This window comes from Typha angustifolia, chromosome 11, assembly GCF_048772165.1.
Source record: "Typha angustifolia cultivar Huaian chromosome 11, ASM4877216v1, whole genome shotgun sequence".
NCBI lineage: Eukaryota > Viridiplantae > Streptophyta > Magnoliopsida > Poales > Typhaceae > Typha > Typha angustifolia.
Window position 1 is genome coordinate 9,868,118 of NC_133249.1, and position 12,093 is coordinate 9,880,210.

Genomic DNA, 12,093 nt, shown 5'->3' on the forward strand with positions numbered 1-12,093 from the left:
TATTATGAAACCACTTGAAGAAAATCGAAGACGTCTTGATCTACAACTTCTGTATTCAAGGTTTTTCTAGATTCGAATTCTATCTATGGCAATGAAGGATAATTCCGAGAAAGATAAGAAAAACTGATTTAGCTAAGTCATGTTTATCTCTTATATAAGCACTTAAGGCAAATCTAGTTAAGTCATATAAGCTAGTAAAGCAAGTTCAATTAAGTCATGTAAGCCTCTAAAACAAGTCCTAGTTTGAGTTGTATAAGCTTTTAGGATTAGTCTAAGACAAGCCCTAATTCAAGTCGTATAAGCCTTTCAGCTAGTTTGAGTAAAATTCATTGTACCCAACCTTTCTATATAAAGGGGCTGGGGTTTTTTTGTTTAGGCATGGAATTGAATAGAATGAATATTGAGTTAAGTTAAATTTATTTACCTTACATTACTTATCGTCCTTATCTTTTATCATAGCCATTAAATAATCTTTACCTTTCTAGAAGTAGATCATAACCGTAGAACCTCCAACACTTTCAAACCATAGCCACCACCTTCCTCCAGCAGCACCCTACCTTACGACTATCCACCAGCACCCTTAGTCGTCCGCCACCCTCCAACAACCACCGCAATGTAAAATATTTACTATTTTGCCTTGTTCTGATCTTGCTTTACTATTTTAATTATATTTTTCTATCTAGACATTCGGTTGATGTGAAACCTAAGCCATTAGAACCCTATCTCGTGATGCTACCACCGCTTAAATATTTATAATCTTCTTATGTTTAGATTGGTCCAAATTTGGTTTGTAATATTCTTTAAACAAGATATTATAAGTGGCTTAACTATATGCTGCTCTCATCATTTTTCCTCAGCTTGTTCTTTTGAAAATAACATCAGAATCGTTAGTGGATAAAAAGGAAGAACATAAAACTATATAATTATCTTAATAAGACCAATCATCATAGATAGAGCTTAAAGATGAAGTATTGATGGACATATAGATCTCAAATAATCTATATCTATTGCTTAAAATTAATATGTAAACAAATGCACACAGCAAATCAAATCAAGTTGTTTGATGAAAGAACAAGCTTATTTTCCAAATTAAAGTCCGACTTATTTGCTAGCTTTGTTTTGTCCTTTTAGTAATGTGTCTTGATTGCATACATAATCTTATTGTACGACTCGATATAAGTGTATTTATCCACAAATTTTCCGCTAACACCCTCTTTAGCTAACATGCGTGATACTGTCAGCTAGTATTGAGGCATATTTGTTAGAGTGTTATTATTTATTAACTGCCGGGGAAAGAATAAAGAAGTGCAGAAGACCTTTGAATCCCTCCATAGTGATACCAAAATAGGTATCCTTTTTACCAAGGAAAAAAGTACAATAAATAAGAAATGACAAAGAAAAAATTTAACGTTGCAGTAAAAGTGAATTACAAACATTTTATCTGTAAAGTGGGTAAATCTGTATTAATATATAGAATGAAATTGGTAGAGGGATGAAAAAAGGCATTTGCACCAAAAAGATATTAAGTTTGGTAATTGCAAAATGGGCTTTTAGAAACTAAGTACGTCTATTTTTATTTAATAAAACTTTGTAGATAATATTTTATTTTCTAACTAAATGTATTTTTTTAATATTAAAATACACATAATTTATATAGAAGATGAAACGATTCGATCCATATTGGCTCTACGCGTGACATTGGATTTATAGGAATAAGCCTATTTATCTAGTTGAATATATAGAAGCAATAAAATTAATTTTTGCCAGGATGCGTTCCAACGCAAGGACCGTGTTCAAACGGGGCCGTTCGAATGCCTGCATTATGTTCGCATTGACAGAGAACGAAAATTTCGCTTTCGAACGCAATCGGGTGCGTTCGAATGTACCGCTGCGTAAGTGTGAGTTAAGTTAGGGATTATTAGAATTGTTTGGAGTGTTTTTATGTTAATTAAAGAGTTCTTAGGGTGTCTATATATACGTGGAGGAAATTCTAATTGAGATTATCTGGATTGGAATTGGCTTTAGCCTCATCTCCTTCTCTCTTGATTCTAGCCATTGGCACTCTTTCCCATCTCCCTCTTTCACTGTCTAAGTCTTTTGTTGGCTTCTTCTAGCCTCTAACCTCTCTCTTCCATAATAATTTCTTCCTCTTTACACCACAAACTAACCCTAGCATCCATATAGCCATTGGAGAGCTATCAAGTTAGGATCTAAGCTTCAGAATCGTTGCGGATCGGATTAGGCCGGTTCATAAACGAAGATTGCACAAAAGATTAATCTTACTATTTTGAAATATTAACATTTTTTTTATGTAAATGCCCCAAAATAACCCAATATTTTTCGTACAAATCGCCCATTATAAAAAGATATAGTACAAATATTTGCTACTCTTTTCTTTACACTGTATAGACATATCATTTTTTGGTACCATTTCAATGAGGTGTCTTGAAAATTGAGTCATCACTAAATGGAAAATACCTCTCTCGTTCCACTCAAAATCAGGCAATGCCACCTTCCTCCGCAAATATATCATTCGGATTCTCGTGAAGGGGGAATATGTTACTGATTTTTACAGATCAATTAATAGATTTCTGTAAAAATAGTCTTATTTCGAAAATTTCAAAGTGCTTCTGGTGCAAAAGGCAGTCGTTGGCTTGATTAAGTCAACTCAAAAGACAAAAGGAAAAAATAAAAAAACAATCCAGTCAAGCCGTAATCCCATCGTTGGCTTAATAATAAGAGCGAGAAGGCCTCATGTGCACGTGTCCCACGCTTTCCTCACCAATCCTATGGTTTCGGCGCGCGAATATCATCCTTCCATATTCGAGCTACGTTAAACTCTGATTTCGGTGCCACCGCTCTCTTCCTTGATTCTCAGTTATTTATCAGGTCTGCGTTCACTATCATTCTTCAATCAAAGCAGCTACCCCCCACCAAGTTCTCTCTCTCTCTCTCTTGCTCCGCCATCCCCCCCCCCCCCCCCCCCCGCTCCTCCGGCGCCCCAACCCCAACAAACACACACCTATAAATCTAATGCTCAACAACTCGCAACACAATATGCTGGAGCTGCTACTGTGACTGCTAAATCTAAATTAAATAAAAAAAAAATGAAGCTTGCTCCTTTGGGTGGTCTCTGCTCCCGCACAGCTCCCCAAATAATGGGCTCTTTATCTCGGCCCTCACCCACCAGCCGTCCATCCGCTGTGAGGATAGGAAAGCAGTGGATGAAATATCAGGGAGCTAACAACTGGGATGGCCTCCTCGACCCGCTGGATGACATACTTCGGTCCGAAATCATCCGCTACGGGGAGTTCGTCAAGGCTGCTTACACCTGCTTCGATTTTGACCCCTCTTCAACTTCGTATGCAACCTGCCGCTTTCCAAAGGATTACCTCCTAGGCCGCTCTGGCCTTCCCGACACTGGATACCGCGTCACGCGCCAGCTCTATGCAACCTCGGGCTGCTTCCTACCTAAATGGGCTCATGTAGGTCCCTCTTGGCTCTCCCGCCGCTCGAGCTGGATCGGGTACGTTGCCGTCTGTACGGACAAGGAGGAGATTGCGCGTCTGGGACGTCTCGACGTCATCATCGCGTACCGCGGCACCTCCACCTGCCTCGAGTGGCTCGAGAATCTCCGTGCTACTCTCATTCATCTACCCTCAGCGGCGTCGTGCTCCTCCCAGACTGATCCAATGGTGGAGTGTGGGTTTTGGAGCCTGTTCACCTCTTCCAGTACGGCGTACTGCAGCCTCCGCGACCAGGTGCGCGACGAGGTCGGCAGGATCCTGGCAACGTACAAAGGTAGCGATGAGCCTTTCAGCCTGACGGTGACAGGACACAGCCTCGGCGCCGCTCTTGCGGTGCTCACGGCGTATGATATCACAGAGACATTCCGAGACGCGCCCATGGTCACTGTCGTGTCGTTCGGTGGACCCCGTATCGGGAACGCCAGTTTCTGCCGCCGATTGGAGGAACTCGGGGGCAAGGTGCTCCGCATTGTTAACACCCACGACATCGTAACTAAAGTCCCCGGATTCGTCGTCGACCAAGACCATCCTGATGAGGCGGAAGGAGTCATCATCCCGATCTGGCTGCTGTCCAAGATGGGTTGGGCGTACGCCGACATTGGCCGCGAGCTTCGTCTCAGCAGCAGAGGACGAACAACCAATGTGGTTGCCTCTCATGATCTCAATGTGTACCTCAACCTCGTGAGCCAGCTTAGTGCCACGTGTACTTTCAATTCGTCAGCGTTCTGACGTAATCCCTATAGTGGTCCAGTGTCGTTCTGTACATCCAAAAAAGCCGCTGTATAGAGTGATATTAGGATACTACGAAGAGAAGAAAAGAAGAAAAGAAGAAAAGAAGAAAAGAAGAAAAGCGATACCTTGTTTTGATCTGGCAAAGTGATTAGTTCGTACGAAGCCGGACGCGTCACAGAGGGTATTGAATATACTTCAATTATTTTCGTGTTTCATATTTGTGACTTACAAATTTGCCATCTTCCAAATTTTATTACCAAAATAGACCGAATCTTAAATGTAATACGTAAAGCTCTGGTTTATTTGTGGAATAAAAGTAATATTTTTCTGGAATAAGTCTTATATTAAAATAAGCCTCCTTATTATAGTATAGTAACTAAATAATAATTAGATTATTTTGATATACTTATTCATCATTCTATGATCTCCTCTTATTTTATACAATTTTTAAAATTTAGTTTAATAAAAATCTGAAATTATTATTTTACTATTAAATTAGACAACATTTAATAACTACTACTACTTTGCATCCAATTCTCAATATAAATTTTTTATTCTTTATTATTTTGTTATCAATTTTTCATCACACAAAATGTAATTATTACTCTTTCTACTAAAATTCAACTAAATAATAGAATAATTTATACTAGTTAGCTCTCCTCTTCTAGTCTTAAAAATCAGAATACTTCTTTTAGAATTAGTTGAATTCCACAAGTTAACGGGGCTTAAAGGGGTACGTTTTACTTTAGATGTGAGTAAAACGTTGTTAAGTTTACTTATAGATGAGCCTAACATCTTATCTTCTAATTAAAATGTTGATTTTATCACTGTTTTCTATTAAAGTAAAAAGTTGAAAAGTTTAGTACTTTACTAGAGAGAGGATTCTATTTTTTTCCACACAAATGAACAACTAAGTAAATTATTGTTAAAAATGATAAATTATTCATCATCTTATAAAGATGTTGAGTTTCAAACCTAATCCGAGTCCATATTTACTTGCATTTCATATTTATATTATTTGATTTTACCATGACTTAGTCCAGGTTTGGTTCAATCTAAACCAAGTGGTATGTTGATTGAATTAAGTCCTAGCCGAGAAAGCTAGATGATGTGATCTGAGTTAGATCGGATCACTTCACAGGATATTGGACTCGCCGGGTCGAGTCAATTATTTTAGCTTGTATTTCAATTTAATCATTTACTATTTCAACTTGTATTGGTTAAGTCATTTGATTAGCCAGTTGGGTTAAGTCAGCTAGCCTCCTTTAAATATATGGAGGGCAACCAGATTAGGATTATTGATGAATTGATTGATTAAGCCCTTCTATCTTCTCATCTCTCTCATGCCCACCCTAACTCCTTCAAACCTTAGCCACCGCCTACCTTTGGCAGCCACCTTGCTTCCTTCTAGTCCCTTAGGGTTGTGTTATAGCCCAATCTTAGTTACCGACTCAAGCTCAGGTGCAAAAACATATCTACGCAATCGGTGGATAATATTTATCAAATATTTATTCGAAGCTGGAAAATTACAAAACTAAATAGGTTCATTTCATAACCTTATGTCTACAATTTTAATATTCATGCCTTTCTCAAATTCGGACTGTAGCTAAGTTTTATAATGACAAATTTTGGTGGTGGTGTTGGTAGCTAGTGGAGGTGATCTTGGGTTAGAGGGTTAAAGGTGGAGTTGTAGGTAGGAGATTTCAAAACATGATGGTGCTATAGGGTGGCTAATGTGTTTTAGGGTGAGTGAGGGTGGTGGAATGAAGATGAAAGATTGGGAATGGATATGGAAGAGATGGTGGTGTTTTAACGTGGTGATGATGGTGGAGATGGAGGCTTGGACATGGGTTGAAACACACAAACCTCCAAATACATGTATTTACTATGTGGGTAAATCCCCCATGTGGTGCATCATGTGACATGCTAGTAATATGTTTCTATAAGATACATAAAATAAAGGTTCTATACAATAAATATTCCCAAGCAAAAATATAAGTTCTGATATAAGTTACATAGGCCACAACAAGCCTTCAAAAATACATCTCAAATCATAATACCTTCACAAGGGCTTAATGTAACAAACAAGTATATAAACTTTAATGTGAAGTAAAGACAGCAACTTCTCACTACCCGCCCGCGTCCGCTTCTTCTAGCTCTGAAATAATTCTACCAAGAGGTGGTGAGCACATGGCCTAGTAAGTAGAATCTACATAATTTATAACAATGTAATCACAACTGTATATTCTAATGTATGCCCGTAATTACTAACAATAAAATAAGCATATCCAATTTAAAATGAATTACTTAATAAATGCAAACTATAGGGACTACAAAGTACTATCCTTGAATATGTCAACTCTTAATTATATCAAGATAAACTTACACATATATAAAGTTATAATACAAATCTCTTACTCATACACAATCTAAATCATTAGCATTCACATGTTTGCATAAGTCTCAAATAATAGTTTTCGTCATATTCACATAGAGTTATAGGTTAGATATCATATGCTCCCAAATAGTCTTAATCATGAATTATCATCATATGCTCATCGAGCCATCCACCACACATTTCACATATGCTCCAAGAACTATCTATTACATCACAAACACATGCTCACTGATCATCTCATGTATTGTGTGATATATATATATATCTAATAATAATGTCACCCAAACATGTATAGCAACGCTGTATGTGATCGGTTGTCTGTAGTTATTAGACTAAGGACCCCAGTCAAGCCTATATCGCTCTCTCTCTAAAATCATCACAGCCCACAGTGAAATAGTCAAGACCCTTTAGCTCATCGGTGGACATTATGACTCTACATCGTTGGGTACCGCTAGAGATATATTCTCACCTCATAGTCATATTCCTACTATCATTATAATCTAGTTCTAACGAAGTAGTGTAATTACTTGAATACCACTCAGGCTAATAACCTTAGGTATAAGCCGCTAATAGTATAAATATTATACGATACACTCCATTCTTAACCCCAGGTTGAGTGAGTAGAGAGCACTACCTAGCCAAAATTTGACTAGCTAATGATAGGTGCAAGTGATGCAGTATTTGTTAATATATAAGTTATGTCATAGTCATTATGATCTCTATTTATCACAAATATATATACAAGAGTGTTTCATGCAAAGATATACAATAGTTACACTAAATGTATACACTAGCAATATCATATTGTAACATCATGAAGAGTATACTATCAAACAATTGCAATTTTCTATACACATAAAATCTACTCGCCTGGAGGTATTCACAATACTCTAGTTCTCCTCAACTAGTCGACTCCTCCTGAATCTGGAGATCCTCTTTGTGTAGTATCACGTCTAATAATTCATGCAAGTAAAGCAATATGTAAGATTAGCAAATTAATAAAATTAATTGCTTTATTATATAATTTAGGTTTAGCTCCTAGGTCCAAGTAAATAGATTTGGTCTCTACATTAATTCTACCATATTCACCATATCACTCAATATTATTTAAAAGGGGTTATCTGGGTAGAATTCAAATTCTACATGAGTCAAGAGTTTCCTAAGATTGAGTTCCATAATATCCTAAAATTTATACTATTTAGCTAATAAGAATTTATTCTTAGGGAGGCAGTTAGGCTAATTAATAAGGTAAAAGTAGGAAAATAAGGCTTATCACACCAAAACATCACCCACAAGCCTAGGCTGGGCTTTAGGCCTAGCCCAGCTTACTACTGGTGCCCAAGAGGGGTATTAGATTGGGCTCGGGCCCAATCCAATAGAACAAGGGGATTTTGTGAGCTGCGGTCCAACCCGCAACCACCTCCGTCATCATCTCCTTCTAAGGGAAGGAGATAAAGGAAAGAGGCAAAGTTGCAGCCAATGACCGTTGATGCTGTCAGCCTAGCCTCGAGGCTAGGGGGAACGATGACAATGCTCATCTCCCAATGGAGGATGGCTATCGGAAAGAGAGGAAAGAAAAGGGAAAAGAGGAGGAACTCAAGCTCAGCAGCAAAGGAGAGAGCACCAGCTCAAGCCCAAGGTGGAGGGGGTTTTGAAGATCATTCTAATGTCTTCAATGGAAGGAGTGGGAGCAACGTACCCATCGATTGAGGTGGCCGACGAGATGCACTCCATGGCCGACAGCCATGGAGATTTCCCCCCTTTACTAAAAGGCTTGAAGCCCAATAAGGAGAGCATCCACCTCTTCTACACCACTAGGTGCACTCCATCCACCTCTCCTACACCATGGCCGATGATAAATTTTTTTATTCCTAGGTGTTACATAGGTGCTTCTAGGTAGGGTTTGCACTTGATAAAGTGGTTGGTGCCATAGGAGAATGGGGAGAGCCGACGAAGGAAAGGGAAGGATAGCCGACGGCGTGGTGGCCCTTGTGGCTAAGGATTAAAAGGAGGAGGAGGGGGTGGTGGGAGTTAGGTCAAGAGGGAAGAAGTAGATAAAGGAATTGATTAATTTGTTCCAAGCATGACTGAACCTGTGCTCCACAATTTATATTAGAGGTTAACCAACAAACCCAAACCACAATTATTAATTAGACCACATCAAGTTTACCAATAGATTGTGTTAACTACAGAAGTTGGAAAAAATTAAACATATGTGTTGAATTAACTCTTTAACTAGATAAGTGACTCAAGTCATGAGCTGTGCACAAGGCAATTCAGTCTAATCTGGATCACATCATTCTACCATGTTTCTGCTCACCTTGTTCTCAAGATGTGACATCCGAGAAATGGTCCATCATCATTGCTTTAGGCTCCCATGTTGCTTGATCCAAAGTTTGATTCATCCAACTCACCTAACCTTTGCAACCGACCGTCAATCAAATTTGACGCTTTTTCTTACTAAGACCTTCTCCAGTGTGGGCTCAACCTCCTCGGACTCCGACTAGGGCAATGTTGTTGCTACCAATTGAACTAGTCCAACCCGCGCTCTCAAGCTAAGCACATGGAAGACCGGGTGAACTCGAGGTGTCTCAGATCAAGTCCAGCATATAAGCCACTGCTCCCACCTCTTGGATATGAAATGGGCCAAAAGATGATGGGCTAACCTCTGGTTTGGAATAGGAGGGAGCAAATGCCAAAGTGGCCCCACTAGGCACACTCATGAGATATTTGGATAACAAGTGTTTCTCAGAGCGCTAGAATGTTATAGCTTTTATCTTCTTTTAGCCAGGCAGCTGAACATGGTAACTGATGTAATTGACGAAGAGGACTGATTGTATTGTGAATTTACCAAGAGATAGTATCCTTCTAGTTTAAGTTTTATGTTAGGCAAATATATAGAAATACATAGATGGAGTTTATAGCTGATTGGAAAAATATCAAGAAGTGGATTGAAATTAAATAGACTATGAAAAATTACAAGGTTGATTATCATAATTTGATCGCTTATGATGTTTCCGCCACTAATTTACCACACTTGGAAAATCGTTGACCACCTGTAAAATATATATAAAACAGAAATAAATAAAAAGATACTCGTTCCTTGCCATTTAATTCCTCCATAACAAAATTGTGAGCACATAACCAAAAGCAAAACTCGGTAACTTACAAACATCAACGCAGACAGGAGGCAAAAGTTTTCAGAGAAGGGAACAACATTGTTATCATGCCAAGCGGAAACTTTTGTTTAAGTGGGATAGACCACGGGACATACACATCGCCGTATTCATCCTAGATATTTAAAGATAATTTGCCAACGTAAATACCCAAATGCAAAACCTTGTAATTTTGTAAAAAGGCCAACAATACTTCTCTATACTTGTGCGACCTATGCAACACTAACCAGTGATGCTCTGTTCCCTCATATACTGTTACAAGATTGAATACAATCAGCTCTCTAAAAAGTAAGACAGCATACGATCAACATACTCTTTTATCCCCGGAAATGGATATTAACAACAGTTGGATGCATATAAGTCTGCTGGATGGAAAGAGCAAATGGTAAAAAAGGATGGAACAAAAATGACGAGATTCTCTTTGCCCTGCCATCTAAACCACCAGTCTCAGGACCTATAGCAGAGATTCAAATCTCAGTTGCAACCAAAGAATCATTTCATTCGGCAGAAATATGTGAACTTTAATTAAAGCTATAATCAACTAATAAGCTAGTGTAGAAAGGAGCAACCTAATAAAAGCAAGTCCATGAATATATTTATCAAACACAAAAACATGGAGATGATATTTTGTCAAATCATTCTGGGAAGACAATACAGGCATATATAAAGAAGGAAAGCAGATGATAGACCATCTTGGGAGCACCCCTAAATTAAAGGACAATTAAGTAAGATTGAAATGCTTATAAGCATTACAATAGTTAAGAAAGTAGTAAGTAATAGCATTTGGAGCCAAGGACGGCCATGCCGAAGGCACTTGCCATGCCAATTTGGCACGCCTACACATGTTAGTGGCATGTGTCTAATATATTTTCTAGAGTTTTTATACATACGTTTAGTTAAATATATATATTTAAGTCTACATTAGAAATATGATTCAACACATAATATTAATTAATTGACAATAGTTTAATAATTAATACTAAAACCTAGTTGATCATAGTTAATATAATAATTCCTATATTAATTTTGACCCACTTTAAATGAATTTGAGATATTAATTTTGGATTTTTTGAAATTTGGGATTTAAATCAGGGGAAATCTAATAATTCTAAAATTTTAGCTAAAAATTATAGAATTTGAGTTGAAATCAACTCATATGGAGTTAAATATATTCATATACCGATTTTAATCCAATTTGAATAAATTTGACATATTAATTTTGGATTTTTTTTTAAATTTATGGAAAATTTTGGGGGAAATCAAAATTTCCCTTTGATTCCTATATTTTAAAGAGTATTATTTTATAAATGTAGTATAAAAATGCTAGATCTATTTAGAAAAACCTTTACAAATAATAAATCTAGCAAAATTGAACTAAATCTATCATTTGTAAACTTCAAATTAGTTTTTAAAGTATAAAACAAAAAAACAAAAAAACAAAAAAAACAAAAACAAAAACCCATGCCGAATGGCACATGTCGACACAAGGTAGTGCCAGCTTGGCACACCTCAGCATGGTATTGTGCTAATAGCACAGCTCGTGCTAAGTGCTGACTCTATTATCTCGTATCCTTAGTTGGAGAAGAGCCTCAAAACATTTGAGGAAATCAAAGGTGTGTAAACTATCCTATGAGGTAAGGTGTGATGGTATCTGGAGCATCAAATGTGTCTTAAGTGTAAGATCCTTCTAATGCCTCAATTTTGATTGCCAATGCCATAAGCATCATTTTCCTAGCAATGCAATGTTGCATTACCATGCTATTTGGGGGTAAATGAGTGGGTCCATTGATACAAGTCTGAAATCACCCAAGTCCCATTCCTAAGGCTGCAGTGACCAGCTTTCTTAATATTTCCAAATTTCAATTTAGTGTTTGAGATTTACCTGGTTTTATCTTAAACTTGAGTACGTTTGGTTGCCTCCTGGAGATGAATTTTATCGGATGTTCAGTGGAGTGCCTATGCCGATCTGTTGCTGAAATCAGCTAGAAAAGCACAAAACAATCAATATCGAGTAAAGGCAGATAATGATATAAGAACATCTCTCAATTCCTTAGATAAAGTTAATTGCATTGTTACAAGACCAATAACAAAACCAAAAAAGGACTCTTCAAGAAGACAAGCATGAAAAAGGTTATCAATAAAGATCACAAACAAGTTAGCGAATCAGGGGAAAGAAATAGGATAACAGTAATGCATGGGGATCCAATAGGATCTAGGGAGGAGCATTTGCAGGACATCATATGCTAACATATATATATAT

General features: G+C 37.5%; 2 protein-coding genes across 11 annotated transcripts in view; one reads left to right on the top strand and one right to left on the bottom strand.

The window, feature by feature from the left end:
* Positions 1–3,224: 3,224 nt before the first annotated feature.
* On the top strand, positions 3,225–4,256 carry LOC140769906 (phospholipase A(1) DAD1, chloroplastic). Its single transcript, XM_073110802.1, has one exon. It carries the CDS (start codon positions 3,225–3,227, stop codon positions 4,254–4,256), a length of 1,032 nt encoding a protein of 343 aa, XP_072966903.1.
* A 5,482-nt stretch (positions 4,257–9,738) lies between these two features.
* Positions 9,739–12,093, bottom strand: part of LOC140770842 (light-mediated development protein DET1) — a 59,699-nt gene continuing 57,344 nt past the window's right edge. For 8 of the 10 annotated variants that reach the window (XM_073112140.1, XM_073112145.1, XM_073112141.1 and 5 more), the window contains 2 exons: positions 11,716–11,815; positions 9,739–10,287 (listed from right to left, as the gene is read on the bottom strand). In XM_073112140.1, the coding sequence (XP_072968241.1) occupies positions 10,151–10,287; positions 11,716–11,815 (237 nt within the window). In that variant the 3' untranslated portion in view covers positions 9,739–10,150. The remainder of the gene's footprint in view (positions 10,288–11,715; positions 11,816–12,093) is intronic. The other 2 variants (XR_012106066.1, XR_012106067.1) reach the window with 1 other exon arrangement.